Genomic DNA, 21,663 nt, shown 5'->3' with positions numbered 1-21,663 from the left:
TGAGTATAACCTAGAAGAAGCAATTGACTATTTTCAGGATTCCAACGATCTAGAAATTAAGGAAATTGTAGCTAGTCTATCTAGAGATACCCAAAAATCTAAGTTTGGGGGTGATTATCATTCTCCTTGTGCCATACCTTTAGCTCTTACAAATATCTCTCACTTGGGACTTAAAATTTGTGCCTTAACCATCTTAGAAGATTATCTTCATACACTTTTTCCTGAAATTAGTTGTGTCCAAAAGAGAGCTCAGTTGTTAGAAACCCATCCTCTGGTTGATGTGGTTAACCCAGGATATGATACCAAGATTGACTTTGTTTTCCCACCAAAAACTTTTCTTCCAATCGTGGGAACATATGATTATCAGATGTGTCGGTTACTAAGTTTTGAGACTAAACCTAATTACTTTAGGGGAATAGGGTCCACACATTTTCTTAAGGAACACCACCTCTTTCATTGTGGTCAGCTGTGTGAGTCAAATCTGATTGACTTAGAGGATCCCTAATTATTCAGGCTTTTGTTATGCGCTTCTAAGTTCTTAGTTGAGTATTTCCAGACTCTTCATCCTGATCTTCAGAATGCCTTTGAGGAAATCCAACTGATGAAAACTTTTTATTTAGACCCTTTTATGGAGCCTGAACCTGAACCACAACTAGATGTAGTTGTCTTAAGAAAGGGTATGTTCGGTATCTTCTCGGTCTGTTGCAGTTTCCTCTTCTTGTGGGTAACACTTTTTGATCCAGATGACCCACAGTTATTCCGGCTACTACTATATGATTCTACGAGGTGACTAATTCTTATAATGTCTGGCTGAAGACTTTAAACTTACCACTTCTTGGGAGGTAACCCATTTTCATGTGATGCCTTTCTGTACCATAATCATATCCTAGTCAAAACATTGTCAATCTGCCTGAAAATAGAAACTCTCATTTCTGGAACTTTTTCCTTGAGCAGATCAAAGACACAGACATCTTCTTCTGACGGATCTAAATTTCGTCTAAAAGAAGTCCAACCAGTAAATAGTTTATTTGCACAACCTATGACATGGTATCCAAGCGTCCACATTTTATTGTCTGAAATCTGAATCATGGAATTCTTTATGATCTTCGTTAGATATTTCTTGGCGAAGCTATTAGGAATATACTGCACAAGGAGGAAAGGTTTTCATTTTACAAGTAATAACACACCACATAAATATGTAAATGGTAATTAGTAATAGTTTTTTACTTGTTCTTGTATGTTGAAAGAGTGGCACTATCAATGCCATCAGCGATGCAGATCTTATACTAGTATTTAAAACCTAATCTATTATAAAGTACCTGGAACTTAATTTATGGTGTGCATTTAAATACAAAATTTTGTTTCCAAGCACCAAAAAAAGGAAAAAATATATTAAAGAGTGAAGTTTTTAGGTCAAGATCTTTCACCAAATATCCATAAGTTAGACAGGTATATCGCATACAAACTGTAACGAAAGGAAATTGAGTCTGATGTGTGAATAACTTGGTTACTTCGTCCATTATTTCAATTCATTCGGCTCTCCTTGATGATTTGTGGAAAACTTTTGAGGCATCACGTGAGTTGGACGTGTCTTCACTCTCTTTTCCTTTAACAACCGGTAGCATTCACCTGGTGAAGTTCTTTCATTTGATAAATATGCTGACTCATCCCAAACCAAAGACTTTGTATCCTTGTTTTTGATGAGATGCATGGGGATATCAAGCCAAAAGGAAATGACAACTACGCACTTTCCTCATTTGTCTTCCTTTCAACATGAGTTCGAGATGGATATGAGTCCAACAAAATCAACTTATCATTATCTTTCCTTTTGCTAAAACGACACCTTTTCTTAGAATTAGATTCAAATGCTCGATAACATTGATAATACGCACGCAGAATTGTGAACTCCCATTGTTACTGATTCCCAAGACATAACTAACCTTTAAAGAGTGATGTTCTGTAAATTCCTTCCAACATTTGGCATGGCCATGAAGGGAAGCTAAACTGGTACGCATGATAGGGAAGATTTCATATTGCACTTGCATCACATGGATGGTGCAAGATAAGAATGACATGTGCCTGACTGATGCACACTTGGCATGAGTGATAAGCATGTATATGCTACATTTTATACTCATATTTATATTAGCTATGATACAATATTTTAGTTACTAATACTATTTTAGTGCTTTTGTAGAAAGTACAAGTGAATCTGATCATCCAACGAATAAACAGCAAAATGTGAGACTTAATGGTGTTTGCGACGAAAATGGAAAAATGTGGTTGGCCTGGTACTTCTATATATCAGCAACCACAATGAAGAAATGTGGTTGTCCTGGTATTTCCATGTATCATCAACCACAATGATCAATTATGCTGGCCTGGTATTTCTGTATATCAACAGCACTTATTATGCTGGCCTGGTATTTCCATGTATCAACAGCCGGGTTGGCCTGGTATTTCCATGTATCAGCAGCCGGGATGGCCTGGTATTTCCATGTATCAGCAACCACAATTATGAAATGGGGTTAGCCTGGTATTTCCATATATCAGCAACCACAATGATGAAATGAGGTTGACCTGGTATTTCCATATATCAGCAACCACAATGAAAAAAATGACAAAATGTAGCTGGCCTGGTATCTCCATATATATCAGCAGCATAAAATTGTTTCATAGGAGAAGCACAAACGCAACAAAGGAATTGAAATCAAAATGGGGTTGGCACATGCAAACTGAAAATGAGAAGTATTTTATCTTTCTTACTTTATTACAAATACACTTCACCGGGAAAGATAATTTATTTGCCATGTGAAGAATTAATTGAGGAATATTTACACGTGAGATTATTTTGGAAATAAAATAATTCTTTCTTCATTTGAGAGATTTTGGAAATAAGGAGAGTTTATTATTTCATTGGAAGAACGAGGTGGCAATACTATTTGGGGAAAGATACTGATGACGACATCAACTTGTGTGCAAGTATTTCATAGAATAATTTATTTTGATACTTTGGTTAATGAAATAAAAGAAAGGGAAGGTGTATAATAAGGATGTCGAATAAATGAAAATGGGAGGCACCTGGCCACAGTGCCGCAACAAAGGAAGGGTTTTGAAGTTTTGTTTTCGATTCTTCATTTTTCATTAGCTAGAGTTTAATTTTAATATGTTTATGGCTTTTGAGAAAGCCATTTCTAGCTAGTGTTATGTTAGGGTTTAGGTAGAAACCAATAAATTGTGTAAACTCTATATTTATATGCTCAATAATGATTTGAATGACTAGTAGTTTTTCTTCATATAGCTTGGTATTTTATTGTTCATGTGATTTCATTGATTATTTATGCTTTTCAATTGATATGGCGTGCTTTGGTTAAATCCCTTGACGTGATATGCTTTATGATTGATAGGTAATGCTTTAGAATCGCTATCCATGAAGCGAAGAAAACTATAGCGGAGAAACAATATTTGAAAATGCATGGAATTTATTTTTAACGAATAGTAGAATTTGCGTAATTAATTTGTGGAAACCGAAAATCCTAATAACCCACACTCATTTTGTTTATCTTTAAATTATTTATCATTTCATTTTGTTCCGAATTTCTAAAAATCCTTAAAACATTATCTTGTTGATTACTTAATTTTTGGTATTAGTTGGTAGAGTATTTCACACCCCTCGTGGGAACGACCTGTACTTGCCATTGTCTACTAGTTAGACGCTGTGCACTTGCAGTATATTATTGTAGGTTTCCCAACCTACCAATGAGCAAGATCAGTGCATGATATTAGATCAATGCGAAGCTAGCAGAAAGCTTGAAATATGTCTACAACAGCCTATGTACAAATCCAGGGCATGCATGCCTTATGTCACTAGTGCATGCAATATGCAACAACATCATCCTTTATTCCTTTTACCCTTCGCAAAACAAGGGTAACTTGGAACAATGTAGAATCTACATTTAAGGAATCATCCTTGCTAAGCATGCTTGCAAAGGAAAATAGACGTGTATTTTCTTGGTGAAACCTTGAAGTTTTAAGGCTCATTCACTCCGTTGCGAGTGTTGAATCGGGGAGTTTCGACTTGCATGACTAGGTGACACAAGCGTATTGATCCGTCAGAGGATAAGTGAATAGGTATTATTCAGTTTTCCTAACAATGCAAAAAGGATTTTACCATGTTTTTCATATTTTCTCAAGTCTTCTCGATTCTTCTGTTTTACCACGTTTTCCACTTCTTAAGGGAGACATGTGTGCTACTACTACCACTATTAATAGGAAACTCGACTTATTTACAAACGACAAAAGAAAACATCTTGATAGTACCACGTTATCTCAGAGATTTCCAGTCTTCTCTCTGTTCTACACGAAGAATTAGTATAACAGTTTTACAGCAAAGTCTAAGAACATGATATTCACAGTTCGAGTAAACTACCTATCATCACATCACCACTATGATCTCTCAATTTTTCTCTATTTTCCTCCCTAAGATCATCCTATATTTTTGACCGAAGAAATGCTCTAATGATTCCTTGGTTTCGCCAATCTCTATACGATTTTTGATCTTTCGAACCCACATAAATAACCCAACTATCACATTATTTGTTTTACACCTAAAACACTTGTCAAAGGTCAAGATGAGTCGTTATCCAACTTTAAGAGCAAGGTGAGTTCTTATCCATTCATATGAGCGAGTCAAAGGCTGAGGTTATGCCTCCATCTAGCATAATTGTACTTACTGAGTCTTTTGGTTCTTTCTCTCTCTGCATAGAGTCTATAAAGGAAACAAAAAAAGACTCATCTTTAAACAAGAATGAAGATGCCTTTCTATCTTCCAACATAAAATAAAATAAATTGAGACCCGTCTAGCGAAAATCATTTGCATGAAAAACTTTGAAATGAGGCTAAAATATTATGTTGCTTATCTAACCATATGAGCAAGAAGAAAACTAAAGGCGAGTGTCAACCTAGCATAACCACCTTCTGAGCGAAAATCGAAAGTATGGTCATTCATCTATGGCTGGACAGGGGGTGGGTGTATGTCTTTGAAAAGAGAAAAAACCTTAATTTACCATGAAGGTTCCTTAGCTGAGTTTGTGAACCTTGAGGGGTAACACAACCAGGAATACGCTTGAAAAATTCGAAGGAATCTCAGATGTCACGAACTTAACATTTTGTTTTTAGATGTCCTTAAGACTATAAAGTCTTGAGCCTGGTTGGAGAATCCTAGTCACACGACCGACCATAAAAGAGGCATCATGGTTGCTAGAAGTTAGGTCATGCCTTTGTCAGGGCCGAAGTTCATGTGTATTTGGAAGTAGCTAGTTTTGTGCTGGAGTTTCGTCGCGGGATCGTGTCTTAGCTTAGGTTAAGCTCAAGCTTTGTCTTTTTTTTTTGGCCGAGGCTTCACCGCCAACCGAGTTTAGAACCGATCTTCATATTCATCGAAGTCTGAGTTTCGTCTGGTTTGAATATTGGTCCTAGTCTTGGTCTTAGACTTAATCTCATCTTGCTGATTGTCGAGTTTTATCTTGTTCTTAATTCCAGACATTATTTCATAAAAGATGGAAGTTTTACGGTGCTTATGAGGCCCAAGCGTGTTTTTCCTAGGTAACTGAAGTTGGAATAGGCTAGAAGCTTTGAAAATGATCGTTTTTCCTGTAGTCGTCAAATAACCATTTTGCCTCTCTGGTTAGAAATCACCATCTACAAGTAGTAAATTCTTTAGAACCATCATAAGGAGCAGATGTACAAAGATACGCGATCATATGTTATGTGGTCATTATCACCTCTATCAGCATACCAGTGCTTGTCGTCAAATTTATCTGTTGCAGCCAACATTCCAAATTTGGAGGTGGAGCGCTACCTTGATATGATAAATTTAACCTTTGGTTGAAAACCATAGCAGCATGGCCTAGAATATTTCAAATCTGATAAACATGCTTGTTTGACATTGAATAACCTCTACCAAATGAAAGTCTTAAGAAAATAACAGGATTTGGATATCTTCGCCTTTGTCTTTAAAAGAAATTGTATGAATTCCACCTCTAAAACTACTTTTAGGCTTGTTGAAAATAAGTAGAAATAAATGTTGTTGGCTTCAATATCAGATTTTGTAGAAGTAATATGTTATTATCTCTTTACTCATAAGCAAATTGTGGAATTGTTGAGCAGTAACATGTGGACATATAATGTGAATTAAAGTTACAAATGTGTATATTCAAAAAATAATCCAGATAACATATTTATTACAAATACAGATTTACCAGTAGTAGCAAGTTGATCTTGCAATTTTTTGACTTCAACAGAAAAGATGCAACAAATCCACTCATCTTTCGGTTCTGAGCTTTGTTCTCAACTGAATAACATGGATGATGATGTTTGTGCAAATTTTACAATAATCGTACTTCATAAGTCACAAGAAGTATCAGATCCAGCAACATAACTAATCACATAATCAGAAGTCGTAGATTGAATCCGCAAAAGTAATGTTGAATTTTCAGTTTGCCAGATAATAAACAATGGATTAATAATATAATTATCTGTATTAGATTTTGAAGTATACTTCTTTGGACGTGGAAAAGTACTATCATATGTACTTAAGAACTTGAAATTTTCGAAACAAACGTAACATTAATGATTTCCATGTCAAATAAGTATCATTTGTAAGCTTTAAAGAGATAACATGAGCAATTATGTTATAAGGAAGGTCCATTAAAAACAAGAAACGAGATCAAGAAATCGGAAATTGAGAATGAAAAATTGTCAGAAAGTCACAATAGGATGATCAAAAGAATGAGAAAGATAAGATCAAGATCAAAAGATAAAATTTGATCGAAAAACAAACCAAGAGAAAACAGATCTAGATAATTTTGTTCTTCACTGGAAATACCAAAAATACCGACAGGATTAAGAAACTTCAAAAAACATAAGCAGAAAATAATTCTTCTTTAACAAAACAGGATCGAAAACTAAGCACAAAATACTTGCGCTCTGATACCATGATAATATGATGAAGGTGATGGTTTTCATTAATTAATAAAGAAACTGAGAATAAATCCCATTATATTTCAAGAGATATAACATAATTGAGTTTATATACCCTCGATAAAAAATGGAGTAAGACAATAGCCCGCCGTAACAAATAAAAAAACATAAAGTGGGTGAAGCACACGAAACTTAACCTCCACCAGTGCAAGGGTTATCCTTCACCACAGCACCAGTATCGCCAATATTAGTTCCACTGCAAACACGGTCAGGCAAATAACTAGTTAGTGGCCTAGCACTCCTCTAGCAGTGTCCATTAAACGAAAAATGCGCAACCCGGTTCGGTGGAGAATAGCGCAGTTCATGTTTTGGACCTTTTCATAGATTTGATGGGCTAAGGCAAGAAGAACTAACAACAGTTAGCGCCCGCGGTTGCTCATCTCTGTAATTCTGTTGTTACGATTTTGGAAACCATACCACAAGAATTTCTCTAACTTGGCTATTTGAAGACCTAAAACTGGAGAAACAGAACCCATTCACAATCCTTTCCAAGGAAAAAGCACCACCAACCTAGTTCTATGGCGGAGAAGAAAAGTATTAGGAGCTTCCCCCATTTATTCAAGATAACCAAATTGTAAGTGTTTTTTTCTTCTGTAGCTTAGATTTCAGTTAAAATTCACAAACTAGGGTTCTTAATATCTCGAATAGTCTCTTCAAATTAGCTTGAATTGTTGTTTGGTATATATCTAACAGAGGATCCCAAAGGTGATGATACAATTAGCTTGAATTGTTGTCTGATGTCGCAGTTCTAAAGGTTCCCGATGGTTGTGTTTGGCATGTTGGATTGCAGAAAAGTGATGATACTATTTGGTTCCAGGATGGTTTGCAAGAATTTTTTGAGTGTTACTCCATTAGTACTGGACATCTTTTGCAGTTTAGATACGATGGGAATTCTGAATTTTCCGTTCTTATATTTGATATCAGTGCGTGCGAGATAGACTACCCACGCAAAAACAACAGTGATAATCGCAATGATGAACACTTGGAATGCACGGTGGCAAAAGAGAACGATAGTGATGAAAAATCGTTGGAAATCTTGGGCACTTCTCATCATCGTACTCCTGTTCCAAAAATAGTAGAAATTGGTGATGATTCAACTAATTCGGCAGCATTCAACTAAGTCGAGACGTCGGTCCACTATGGCAAAGAGAAGTCACTCAAATTGTGAGATTAATCCTAAATTCAACAGTAAAACCGAAGCAGAAGGCCAGAAAATGGATTCAGAAGTAACAGGCAGTGCAAGAGGTTTAAGAAGATGTGAGAAAAAAGATAGTCGAAAAGGTCGGTGTGCTTAACTAGCTTGGAGATGGCTAACCATAATCGAACCCTGGTCAGTACCGTGGGAGGGTACTATGATACCACTACACCAGATGCGCGGTGTTTGGCATGAGTTCTCAAATGTATATTATTAACGCTACTGCCTCTGTTTCTACAAAACTGTTACACTGTTACAGTCACTTGTTCATTTTAGCTTATAACGGAGGGAGATTATTATCGTTCACAGCCTTCCAGATTTTACCATTTCGGGTGCTGGTAACGTGGAAAAATTTATGTTTCAAAACGTTGAAAACTTATGGTTCTGAAGTCTGAACAGATCCTAGTCTGTACTCTACTACGTCAGGATGGTAAGGCAGGCAACAGCTGCAATTCTGCAAACAACACCATCACCCTGTGTTGCACTGATGGTAAAAGTGGGTGGGAAGATGAAAAACCAGTTTCACATTTATGCGCGAAAACGACTGACCTATCTACATCACTAAAATAAATATAGCTTACTTTATATCAGAGCACTAGAAGAAAACCTCGTATCCCCCACTACCACCAGAAGAGAACACAACATTACCTGAAAAATGACCGGTCAGTATTTTCCATCTTTGAACTGCCACCATCTTTTCCTAGATCTTTAATCCTAGCTAGCTGCTTCAAAGAGAACAATATTTGAGTCTTATTCTTTTTTCCTCCTCCAGTTAAGGTTCTATTTTCTCCACTCAAAGAACTAAAATGGGGAAATATGGGAAAGATATTGCTTCTTCTTCTTCAGTTATTGGCCAAAAAAACCATCACTTCTTCCAAGTTTTCACTCCTGACAAAAGCTCTCACCATTTGGTACTCTTCATTTGTTCGCTTTCTTTATGAGTTTCTGTTTTTGCTGTTTATGCATTTCAGTTATTGTTTTAGTTTGACCAGGATAATGGGTTTATTCTATATTAGTCATTTGCTTACTATTGTAGAATTTGTGATGAGTAACCTTATGTTTTCATATTTGGGATTTTGTAGAAATTACCAGCAGCATTTATCAACAGATTGGATGAAGACTTGCCTAAAAAAGTCACTCTTAGAGACTCCACTGACAAACTATGGAGTGTGAAAGTAGTAAAGTCTGGAAATGACTACTTTTTTCAGAATGGTTGGGGGGATTTTGTGAATCACTATACTTTGCAATATGGTAATTTTCTGATGTTCAATTATCATGGTAACTCTAGGTTCCATGTGAGTGTGTTCGATTACAGTACTCAATGTGAAAGGGAAGATACCACAATAGACTATGTAATTGGTAATGAAAATCCTTCATTAGGTGAAGATGCATGTGAACTGGAAGTTCCAGAAAGTTTGAGGCAGTCTCTTGGTGATTCTTCTGAAAATAATTCAGAGAAGTATGATGTCATTGCAAACTCATATGATAATCCGGAAAAGCCACAGTTCACGGCAACTGTTAACGATAAAAGTCAATATGCAGTGGTGAGTTATCTTTGTGGTACATCTCGGGACCGGATTTCTTTACTTGTTGTTCATGGTGTTGTTTTTGCATCATAGTTTAGTAGCTAATACTTTCTAATGTTGTTTGTACTCCATGTCTGTAAATCAGATGCTTAAAACTATCTAGTCTTTCTATATTCATTGACTTCATGGTTTGTGAATTTGAATGCAACATATTCCAAAACAACTGGTGATTGATCATGCTCTTGAATTAAAGACAGATATGACTATTCGTGTTCAAAGTGGGAAGAAATGGCCTGTTGAAGTCTATTGCGAAGAGTATGGTAAGCGGTATGTAATCCGTAAGGGATGGCATGATTTCAGGACCGAAAATAATATGAAACACGGGGACAAGTGCATCCTTGAGTTTAAGAAGGGAAGGGGAGGCAGAAGAACATCAGATGTGATCCATGCATATCCATTGAATGTGAAACTGGAAAGGTAAATGAACCAACTGTCCAAGAAAGATGCTGCTGATGGAAAAGTTTGGGTTACTATTCTCTAATTAGACCATCTCAAAGAAGGGCTTGCTATGAGTCTTGTGCCGGATGTAGTGGTTTCTGGTTCAGCCTCAGGTTAACATGTATGTAGCCTAATGTCAGTAGCAGTTGCTAGCTTATTTAACTTGTACTGTGACTCTGTGAGTCATTTGCATTTCCTAAGGACTAATGTTCAGTTGTAGTTTCATGTGTAATTCAGTCTGAACTATGAAGTTGTAGCTATTGTTGAATGAACTTCTTTTAAATTCCATGGTTCATGAGTTTGTTATTCGCTCTCCTTTTCGCTTTTTGTAACCTCTGGTGGAGTTTGAAGTATCAAAAGATGGAAGAAAAAGAAGAAAAAAAAGTATCAGACATGGCAAAACTGTATCAGAAAAATCAAAATTAAGGAGTTGATGTCCACTGAAAATAATGGACCTTAGCCGCAGATGGGCCCTTTCAGCACGGACTAGAACACTGAATCTAGCTAGCAAGGATGCTTGGTATAAATATCTCGCTTCATGGTTGCCTAGTACTTAAAATTAGGAAACATTTTACTCCACACCCACAAAAGGATGGCTATTGTGTCATCTAAACATCTACTTTCACTCCTTTTCAACCAACCATCTCACTTGTAGTCTTGTAGCTTATCCACACCATCTCTAGTACAAAACTCCAATTCCTCTCTTCTTTCAAACACCCAAAATATCTAAAATAGGAAGGAAAAAATTGCCCAGAAAGGTAACAAACTAAAGATTTTCAATTAGCAACGCAATGAACTGATTCATATATGTTCTTAATTTTTAATGATTTCTTTTTACAAATTTGTAGATACCGAGTCTGATAGAAATGGGGACGACATCCGCTACACTCCCCAAGGTGCTATTCACAACAGCTGCCACTGCGAGCACCAGGCGCAACAGTAGAACAAGAAATGCAGTGCAGATAGGAGGACTCAACTCCTTCGGAGGTTTGAAAGCTCACAACAGTGTAGCATCAATAGGACTTCCTGTATGCACTGAGCAATCCTTCGCTAAGTTTGTCAACTCTTTGAAATCAATACCTCAAGGTAAAAAGGGAGGAGCACTTTCATCTACCTGCAGTGTTGCAGGTGAGATATTCAATATAGTTTTGATCATGAATGGTCTCACTTTAGTGGGGGTTGCTGTTGGATTTGTTCTTCTCCGTATTGAAGCCTTCGTTGAGGAATCTGAATGAAAATGTGGTGTTTAACAGCTGATATAAAAAGAGGATCTGTTTCAACATCAAAGATTATCTCTTCCCGACTTTTTTCCAGCTTTTTTGCTTTTTTTATACTGTTATCGAGGAAAAATAAATTCGTTCATTTCACTGTATAATCAAAGATAGGTGAACCTAGAATATCTAATATAATCCGATATCTCAATATATAGAGCAATTATATTATTGAATAATCTGTGTGCTTTCCTGATATCCTTGTAGATATTATTGCTAGAACGTTGCAATTGCTACTAACTGTTTTGGTTCTATCATACGGCCAACAAAGAAGAGAGTTTATTCAAAACACCGAACTTCTTGAATCAGTAATCCCATGTATGATTCGCCGGTGTGTGCTATGTTGTACATTTATGCACAGAAAATAGTTAAATTTCTAAAACAAGATCAGGCCAAACCTTTATCGCCGAAGAGACCTTTTCTGACAGCTGCACTCTGGTAAGTCTTTATTTTTAAGCCTCGCAGCAGCACTCACCTTTCACTAGAATTTGGAATTGGTTGCAGTGCAGACGTGCCCTGTCTTCATCGTGAAAATAAATATTAGACCGTTGCAATAGTTATTTCGCTTTTGAGCTCAAAGACCATCCCTTAACTAGGAGCTACTGCAGGAACTCTGAAACATAAACAGCATTGAAATGAGCACCTCAGCACGTCTGAAACATAAATATCAGAACCATGAAAACAACATACAAGCGTCATATCATCTGGCCCTGTCTAGAAAAATTTGACTGCACGTCTGCAGCGGTCGGTTTGGGATCGAACATGAATGTGCAAGTATTGATACCCAGTCTCCCCTTACATGCCTTACCTACCAAAAAGAAAAACCAAATGTAGAAAGATGAAACAAAAGTCAAAAATTGATTTTACATGATCGAACAAATGTGTCTCCTGGACTTCTTCAATTTAACACATCAACTACTCGAAGCTTTCAGGATATTAAATACAATTCCAGGATTTAACGGCTACTATATTTTAATAGGAACTTCAACAGTGAATAATGTACACTAGAGGCTGGAAAATGAAAGCAGAAGTTGGCTGATTTACCTCCATGCCTCTGGGACTAAGCAATATGTTGAACAAAACCTTCCCCTTGGAAATCCTGACTGAGAGAATAGGTTGTCCCACTAAATCCCATCAAAACGTCTCTCATCAAATGAAATATAACAAGTTAGGTTTGATCAGTATCCTTTGTATTCTTATCCACGAGAGATTTCTCAATAGCTTCATCGCAGAGCTCAAGGGTTGTCTCCACATTACCGTCATCATAGTTTAGGTCAAGAAAGATGTTATAAATTTCTCTATCTACTGCCAAACCTTCTCTTCTCATCTCTTCAAACAGTTTCCTTGCCTCTGCAAATTTCTTCTTCTTATATAAACCCTTGATGAACGAGTTGTAAGAAGTTGCTCTTAGACTAAACCCTTTGCCAACCATTTCACTATGCAGGTAACATGCCTCCTTCATGTTCCTTGCTTTACTATGTCCCTTTATTAAAATATTGTAGGTGTTACTATCAGCCATTACCCCTTGAGTGTTCATCCCCCTATAAATTTCAGTAGTAGCTTTCATATTATTGTGTATGGAATACTGCTTCATAAGAGAATTGAATGTGGTGGCATTTGGCTTTATACCCTTCTCCAACATCCAGTTCAGCAATCGTTTACCATCTTCTAGCATACCCAGCATACAGAACCCATTCATCAGCACATTAAACGTCACAATCGTTGGTTGAAGTCCTTTATCCAGCATCTCGCGGAGGAGATTGTGAGCTCGAACCATCTCACCTGCTTTACAGTAAGCATCAATTATTGTAGTATATGTAATAGCATCAGGATAAAGCTTAGCCAACTCCATATCTTCCATCATTTTAACGGCCTGTTTTATATTTCCAGCTTTACAAAGACCATTAATGAGAGAATTAAATGTACAGGTATTTAACTGTAGACCTTTCCCGCACATTTCTTGAAGAAGCTCATTGGCAGTTTCCACCTCTCCGCGTTTACAAAGGCCGTCAACCAGCACAGTATAGGTAACAATGTTAGGCGTCAAACCCATTTGAACCATCTTGTTATGAAGGGCGAAGGCATTTTTCATATCTCCTGCCTTACAATAACCATCGATTAATGACGTATAAGTTATTTCGTCCAGTATCATCCCTTTATTGCGCATCTCGCGGAAGAGCTTATCTGCTTCATCCATTTTTCCAGTTCGACATAACCCACAAATCAGAGCAGTATATGTTACAGTATCAGGAACTAGCTGCTGCTTCTGCATTTCACCGCAAATCCGATGTGCAGCTTGTAAATCATTAACCTTGCAAAACCCATCGATGAGAGAGGTGTACACCACATTATCCGGAACTACGCCTTGATTCATCATTTCCCTCAGTATCCTTTCTCCTTCCTTTACCTTACCATTCTTACACAAGAGTACAACTATACTATTATAAGTAAATGGATTCGGCTTCAAACCCTTAGTACTCATTTCCTCTACAACCTCAAACGCTCTTTCAATCTCTCCAGCTCTCCGATAACCATCAATTACTGTGCTATAGCTTACAACATCAGGGAAACAACCCTTTGATTCCATTTGTAACAGAAGTGACTGAGCTTCTTTCACTTTGTCTAATCTACAAAGAGCATGGATAATGATATTATAAGATGCTGTATTCCAACAAACACCCATTTCAGGAAATTCACTAAATATCTTTAGTGCTGTTTCAATCCCACCATCATCAGACATATTATTCGACAATCGAGAGAGAAGACAATTGCAAGAATCAACAGATATTATCACACCATAACTCAACATTTTATCAAACAAATTCCGTGCTTCATCGAAATATCCAACATCAATAAGAGCTTGAAAGAATATATCAAATACAAGAGGGTCGGAACCCCAATCCTTAAAAGTGTAAACCAACTGTTCGAAGAAATTACTAAACGAAACATTGATATCCAAATTGGGTTTCCTCCAAAATTCATAAGTAAGTTCATGAGCTATTTTTGGATTCTTTGAAGCTACAGCAATATGAATTACAATACAGCGAGCTTCCAATGTCGTATCTTTACGTAACCGAGCCCAATCAAAGAAACTAAAAACTAAACTGTAATCATATTTAATTTTCATGAATACCCAAATTAAATAATCACGTCTAAACTTTGATTCAAAGGGTTTTAAAATGCGATGTAAAGTTTCAGAACGACGTTGTTTGATTGAAATTGAGATTTGATGAACAATTTCAGAATCTTTAATCGTGGTTTTTTTCGGTGAATAATCTGGGAAAGGTCTTCTATTAGTAGTATTGATGGTAATGGGAGAATCTAGTGAATGGGTTCCTTGGTTCAGAAACCTAACGATGAAGAGAGAGTTAAAATGATGGCGATGATGGATAGAGAAGGAAAAGGCATACCTATTCATGTCTAGGAGAATATCATCATCATTTAAGAAAGAAATTTGCCAGAGGATGTAGAGAAAACTGGAAGCTCATCTATTCCTTCGCAGTTTATCGAACTCAGGTGCGGCGGGGGGGAGAGAAGGGGGGTTTACATTGAACCCTGATTTTGGGCATAATGAAATTTTACTAGGCATACTGTATAAAGACAAAAAAAGGTTGTAAAATAGCAAAATCAGATTACCCCTTAACCCAAATTATTTTAATGACAAATCTGCACTTTACGTAGTAGTATTAGTAATATTAATTAGTGATTAAATATGTTGTTTAGTGATTGAGATAATTTTCAGAATTATAAAGGTTGTTTAGATGATTTTTTGGATCATGGTTCGGCGAAACAAGTTGAGATTCGGCTCACATCTATGAGCCGAATCTACCAATTGATGAACGATTCGGCTCACTGAATCTGTTTACTGCATTTGCTGAACCTATAATTTTCAATTCCAACTCTTTTGCTAGACACTAGTTCGGCTTATATGAAAGTTTCATAGTAAGCCGGACAACATCCTGAATAGCCCGAGAAAAAAAATAATTACTGGTTCGGCTTATATTTCGAAAATCGTATGAGTCGAACATCAATTTGTTATTTTTTGGGTTAAAATATTATTATTGGTTCGGCACATATTGAGAATATCGTAGTAGCCTAACCTCGTAAATGTGCTAGGTTCGACACATATTATAATTTTCGAATACGCCGAACCCCTATGCATCTCTATCTGTGACTAGGTTCGGCTTGAAATTTCATGCCGAACTGTTCATATACACTTACAGGAAGCTTTTGTGAAGAACAGTTCGGCTAAAAACGCAACTCAATTTTGAGCAGAACCCAACACTGTAACAGTCATTTAATCGATGAAAAACAGCAAATAGGAGATTGGGTTTGTAAAACTTACTTTCTTATCCTCATTTCCGGAGTTGGAGATGCAGTTGGTTCAATTTCTGGTTCAATTGGTTGTTGATTTTCAGTTTCTATACCTTCATCTTCAATTGGTTCTTCTTTTTCAATTGGTGGATTAGAAGACAATTTGGTTTTCCTAGTCCCGGCTTTTCTTTGTACGAGTCATTATGTGGTTGAGTTTAATCGACGATCAAATTTTTACGAATCGACAATTAATCACGATGATGAATTATTTTTTTTCGCAAGAGGGGGAAGAGTTCGGCTAGAGGAGAAGGAAGAAGAAGAGATGTTAAGGGAAACTGATTTTGATTTTTTAGAAAACTGATTTTAGATTTTTGTATTAAGGGTATATAGGTAATTGAACTACCCATAGGGTACCCCTTATAAGGTCACTCAAGATGGGACTATTGTTTTGTATGCCTAGAAAGATTTAGGTATACCTCAGGGTTCTTTACTTTAGGTGTAAGTGAGAGACTGGTAGCCGGAGAAGATAGCGGATTGTTGTTGGGCTATATCATATTTCCAACATTTGAATGGGCCTTAATCTATGAGGTTTACTGACAGAACTATGGGTAAGGATGGTTGGATTGGACCTTTGAATGGGCCTTAATTTATGAGGTTTATTGATGGAACTATGGGTAAGGATGGTTGGATTGGACCGGATTTAGCCTCATATGCATCCAATCGAGTAATAAGTGGATTGACGGTAGTACTGTGAGTTGGTATGGCGGAGGTTGCATGTGTTGGTTGTTAGACTTAGTAATGATAACGATGATTTACAGAATGGTGTGTGTGTTCTTGAGTTGGGAGAATGAGAAGATATTGGAGGGTGATTGTAGGGTTGCAATTTGCGGTGGTTCAGTGGAGGCTTGCAACTGCTAATCAAAGATAAGATGAATTTGTAATTTTCAAGATGTTTGAATAAATGAATAAACTGATAGATGATTTTGCATGGATTATAGCATAAGGGAAAATGAATCATGTATAGGAGTGTATCACCAATTTTGGTGCAATCTAGTGAACCATCGCTCAGGATGAGCATGTTGTAATTGCATCGCATCATTTAATGTATTAGAATGTGGCTTGAAAAATAGCTCAGGTCTGCTCTCAGTCAGCTGAGTCAGTTGCCTGATTCATATTTGGTTTAGTTTATTTGAGTAAGTTGATTCAGTTTATATCGGATATTGACTTACCAATCTGAATCGCTTGACCAAAACCAGTTGATCATTAAACTCAGATATCGACCAGACTTTTACCCTTTGACTTTTGACCAAGATCAGACTTGACTAAACGTTGACTGTTTGATGACCCTGTAGACTGTTAGTTGACCGTTGAATTGACCTTGAGTTGACTGGTGTCTTTTCCGTTCACTTGAGGTGTTTTCCGGTGACTATTCCGTCCAATTTCTCATCACTTTTCCTAATACCCCGATGATTAATTTGGACATAGAACTTCTATAGAATTCAACAACAAAAAGATATAGTGGCATGCTAGAAAGGATATTAAGGAGAATCTAATGTAAGTTTATGAATCACTTCAGTTGACGAGGATAATCACGATTATGACTGAGGATAGGAACTGATGCGTTTTTTGCCAACAAAACATGTGGGAACTCTTGTAACCTTCTTGTAATCATTAATCTTTCTAATTGTGAGCATGATGAGTTCTTATTACTTTGAGCATATTTGTGTGTAACTAAATGGGTATGTTGTGTAATACGCATTGTTGGATTCTCCAAATGTTAGTATATTTTATGTTTGTACTAGCACAGATGAGGCGATATTCTTATAGGGGTCGGGCTCCCAATATTACCTTTTACATATTCTTTTGAGAATCCATTCATTTGCATTGTAAATCCTTCGGGACTTATGATGGTAGTTTCATGAATCATGGTTTGTACGGCCACTCTGTCTGGATGGCACTATTATTTGAGTCTGGAGTTCTTCAATGAGTTCGGCAAGGTCATAATGACATATTTTTGGTTTGTTCTAGCATCACTTTTGTAGATCATATGGAGGTGGTTATTCACAGATATTGTTATTATGGTCGCAATATATGAGGAAGTAAAATTGGAATGACCTTTATTTCATGAGTGTTATATTACGATGCTTGTTGATTGCTGGGTGAACAATTTGATGTGTATTTTCCGTGATTTCCTCACAAGGAGTATTTATGGTCTCCCCACATCTCTTTGGTAAGTTAAGTAGCATGGAAAGTGTAATATTATTATAGCACGAGAAATCTAATATTATTAATTTTTATTTTATAACCTAATTTATATTGCACGAGAAGTGTGTTAAATAGCACAAATGAGGCAATATTATAAACCGAGGTATCTGGGGGAATTGCACTTATACATGTTGTACAAATTGATTGTTTATTTTGAATCTACTAAGTATATTAGTGATTGCTTGAAAGTTATATGTTTCCATTGGGCATCCCTTTGGGATGATGTGCTCACTCGTCCTCGCTTCAATTTCAGTAATCAGAAGAAATGGTGCGGGCGGAGATATCTGTTTTCATGGCTTAAAGCTTTATGGAAATTAGGGATGGTGTGTATCTTTTAATATATGTATTCTTTATTTTGTATGTATAATAATACATTAATGGATTCATATCACTCGAGATATTTTTATTTATATAATATTAGAGGGTTTGGGTCTTGCTATCAGTACTTTATGTAATTATGATTCCTAAAATTGATAATTTAGATTTGATGCTTCAATTAGGTTGTAATCCTATTAGCTAAGCAGGTGATAGGTCGGGGCATCAAAAAATAGGTAAGTATGGATAGTTTACTTGGTGTCAACTATATGAAGTTGGTAGCGGTCTTTGTATAGCGGCTTAATTGTACGAGTATTCAAAATTGGAATAGGTCCTGTTTTTTTTTCATCTACGGTTTCCTCGTTAACAAAATCTTGTGTTGTGTTATTTGCGTTACGTCTGAATTATATAGCTTGTCTTTATAATTAAAGTAAATACACTTGTAGGCGTAGAGATATATGTTTAGTAGCTTAAAGCTTTATCGAAATCAGGGATGGTGTATATAAAACAACACATTAATATATTCATCTCATTTGAGAGATTTTCATTTGTATAATATCAGAGAGTTTTGGGTCTTGCTATTAGTACTTTATGTAATTATGATTATTAAAATCGATAATCTAGATTTGATGCTTCAATTAGGTTATAATTCTATTAACTAAGCAGGTGATTGGGTTGTGGCGTCACAAAAACTAGGTAACTATGGGTAGTTTACTTGGTCAAAGCTATTCAAAGTTGGTATTGGTCTTTGTATAGCGTCTTAATTTTGCGAGTATTCAAAACTGGACTAGATCTCAGGGTTTTTCTGCATTTGCATCTTCATCGTTAACAAAATTTTGCGTTGTGTTATTTACTTTACTTCTGCATTATTTAACTTGTATTTATAATTAAAGTAAATATACTTGTACATTAATCAAAACACTTGGGTTGATCCATATAGTTAGGATCGATTATGGACTTATATTATATACCAAGTGTATACCTTGTGGTTGATATCTTCTTGACAGTCTATGTCTATATTAGATCATGCAAGATATCTGTCATATAGTTTGATATCGAAATATTGTGGTGTACTTGGTACCCTCGCCATTTCAAATAGTATTTGCTTTTTATAACTAAGACAATAATTATAATTGCGGAAAGAAAAGTAAATCACACAACACAAGATTTTGTTGACGAGGAAATCGCAAACGCAGAAAAACTCTTGGGCCTAGTCTAGTTTTGAATACTCTCATAATTAAGTCGCTATACAAAGACAACTACCAACTTCGTATAGTTGAGACCAAATAAACTAACTCCAAGTTACCTAGTTCCTTCAGTATCCCGGCGCCTACTACCAATCTGGTCAATGTATATGAATCCTAAGATAGAGTCCACTATCTTAAGTTTCTTCACCCGTTGTGAAGACTTCTACAGCTCAACTCCGTTGGATCATGTTTCGAAACACTAAAGGACTGATATGCATTTGGTAACCACTCTAAATCTCAAAAACCAAATTAGAGATATATTGTTTAGTTATACGAGGGTTCTTCAGTTTAAATAATATAAACTCCTTTATATTTGTTTAGATCAAAAAAGATCTAGATTATCAGAAAAATCAGATTTTATCTCAATCTATCAGATTTAGATTATGAGAAAGACCACCAAATGATAGATCGTCGATCTATACGAAAATCTATAAGATGTCTATCAAGATATATAAACAATCTATGTCGTACCCCAATCAGTCAAGTGTTCACGAAGTATATTATAAAGATCAGAAATCAATAAGAAATCTTCTTGACTTCAAATATTCGGTTTTCAATGTACCTGCACAATAACTTGATTCCCTTATGATCAACCACGCACAGAACGGTGCCTATTAATGGATGATCACATGCCTATATTCAAATATGAACTTTATTGATTCTAGTTTCCCACTAATGGTACTTCTAGACACTTCTTGATCCTATAAAAGTCTTTCAAGATCGGACATAATAGATTTCACCTAATTAGGATACTTTCCTCTCCAAAATAGTATTACGAATAATACTAAGAGTCGACACTAACTACAAAATAAAATACATGTGTCGGGATAAGCTTGTAAGAAGAACAAAATTCACTATTTATAAACCAAGTTAGTTTGGATACCAAGTAATTTCCAAATACGAAAATATAAAAAGATATTCAATAAATGCTAATTTTCATTTTTTTCTAAATCCAAACTAATATGCTGAAATCTCTCATGGATCACAACTCAATATTAGCTAGCACACAAGTATACTTTACTAATATATTCTCTAGAGATATGTTTTACTTACTTGGAAAGTAAAGACATATAAATTCGAAAAACCTAATAAAAGACTCTCATATATTTCCGTTCGAAATCTCACCTTGAGATCTCGAACATAGTGAACTTACTTAAATAGTAACTCGTATTTCGAAATCCATGTAAACCCTAAAGTATATACGGAAACCAGGATATTCATCATTACTAAATATTCATCAAAGTATATTCATTCATTAGTCAGTAATCATAAATTATCACCAACCATAGGATAGTAGATATGCTTAGTTACCATATTATATCTGTTTGAACCACCTTGAGGTTCGCTTACAAGATGTAGTTCAGTCGAATTCTTTAGGTATTGTAAATTTAGGTTTGATCCTAGTAGTTAGCCTCAATACACTCGGTCTACTTTCTAGTGTTGTCTTTACACGCGATTTATTTACAAAATCCCTCTGCAAGGTCTCACGCATTTTCCTTGTGTAATGAGTTCTTCAACAATTATGGATATCCTAACCCTTACTAGCAATAAATTAAATCACCAAATTAATTCAGTTGGCCACCTAAATAATCCATCAATAAACCACAAACCTTCTTAATAGTAAACACAAATGATAATCATATGAAGAAATCAAAACAAAATCATATACTAAATCACATCGTATTTAAAACTAAGAATTCATCCACAATCAATAGTTTTTTAGCTACTCATGGATGTAGAAGCATCCATCATATACATATGAGAAACGTAAAGAGATATCGTTACGATTTATGAACAACTTTGAAACCCAAACTTTCGCTTCGTAGTGTTGTGTTGTTTCTTCTCCTCAAGCTTGAAATTTTTTGTAAAAGGTGTCTTCTTATTGTTGTGTAAGCCTTCTTATATAGTAACCATGAAATCTAGTTCTGAGAATCCTTTTGATACCATGTTTCATTTATTTAGAAGTCAAAAGTTGTGCAAGTGGCCCCTGC

The 21,663-nt window shown here is 35.9% G+C and overlaps 3 protein-coding genes across 4 annotated transcripts; 2 read left to right on the top strand and 1 right to left on the bottom strand.

Moving 5' to 3' along the window:
- Nucleotides 1–9,042: 9,042 nt before the first annotated feature.
- Nucleotides 9,043–10,337, top strand: LOC113291503 (putative B3 domain-containing protein At5g66980). The gene is made up of 3 exons (XM_026541029.1): nt 9,043–9,147; nt 9,319–9,780; nt 10,016–10,337. Exons 1-3 carry the CDS (start codon nt 9,043–9,045, stop codon nt 10,241–10,243), a joined length of 795 nt encoding a protein of 264 aa, XP_026396814.1. The 3' UTR covers nt 10,244–10,337.
- Nucleotides 10,338–11,110: 773 nt separating this feature from the next.
- On the top strand, nt 11,111–11,710 carry LOC113289346. Its single transcript, XM_026538583.1, has one exon. The coding sequence runs from the start codon at nt 11,127–11,129 to the stop codon at nt 11,493–11,495; it is 369 nt and encodes a 122-aa protein (XP_026394368.1). The 5' UTR covers nt 11,111–11,126; the 3' UTR covers nt 11,496–11,710.
- LOC113289345 (pentatricopeptide repeat-containing protein At1g05670, mitochondrial) lies at nt 11,584–15,037 on the bottom strand. 2 transcript variants are annotated; one of them, XM_026538580.1, is made up of 3 exons: nt 12,576–15,037; nt 12,222–12,339; nt 11,584–12,144 (listed from the first exon to the last, which is right to left on the bottom strand). In XM_026538580.1, the coding sequence occupies exon 1, from the start codon at nt 14,947–14,949 to the stop codon at nt 12,700–12,702; it is 2,250 nt and encodes a 749-aa protein (XP_026394365.1). In that variant the 5' UTR covers nt 14,950–15,037; the 3' UTR covers nt 11,584–12,144; nt 12,222–12,339; nt 12,576–12,699. The 2 variants fall into 2 exon arrangements, with proteins under 2 accessions (XP_026394365.1, XP_026394366.1); XM_026538581.1 differs by having other exon boundaries at nt 12,222–12,334.
- Nucleotides 15,038–21,663: the final 6,626 nt, after the last annotated feature.

Source organism: Papaver somniferum, chromosome 6, assembly GCF_003573695.1.
Source record: "Papaver somniferum cultivar HN1 chromosome 6, ASM357369v1, whole genome shotgun sequence".
Classification (NCBI taxonomy): Eukaryota; Viridiplantae; Streptophyta; class Magnoliopsida; order Ranunculales; family Papaveraceae; genus Papaver; species Papaver somniferum.
Note: the sequence above shows the minus strand (reverse complement) of the source record. Positions and strands in the feature narration are given on the sequence as shown.

What these genes read in the sequence shown, in the direction of transcription:
- LOC113289346 (XM_026538583.1), top strand. Translation starts at nt 11,127, where the DNA reads ATGGGGACGACATCCGCTACACTCCCCAAGGTGCTATTCACAACAGCT.
- LOC113291503 (XM_026541029.1), top strand. Translation starts at nt 9,043, where the DNA reads ATGGGGAAATATGGGAAAGATATTGCTTCTTCTTCTTCAGTTATTGGC. An exon ending in ACAAAAGCTCTCACCATTTG is followed by an intron (nt 9,148 to 9,318) that starts GTACTCTTCATT and finishes GGGATTTTGTAG; the next exon opens with AAATTACCAGCAGCATTTAT. An exon ending in ATAAAAGTCAATATGCAGTG is followed by an intron (nt 9,781 to 10,015) that starts GTGAGTTATCTT and finishes CTTGAATTAAAG; the next exon opens with ACAGATATGACTATTCGTGT.
- LOC113289345 (XM_026538580.1), bottom strand. Translation starts at nt 14,949, where the DNA reads ATGAATAGGTATGCCTTTTCCTTCTCTATCCATCATCGCCATCATTTT.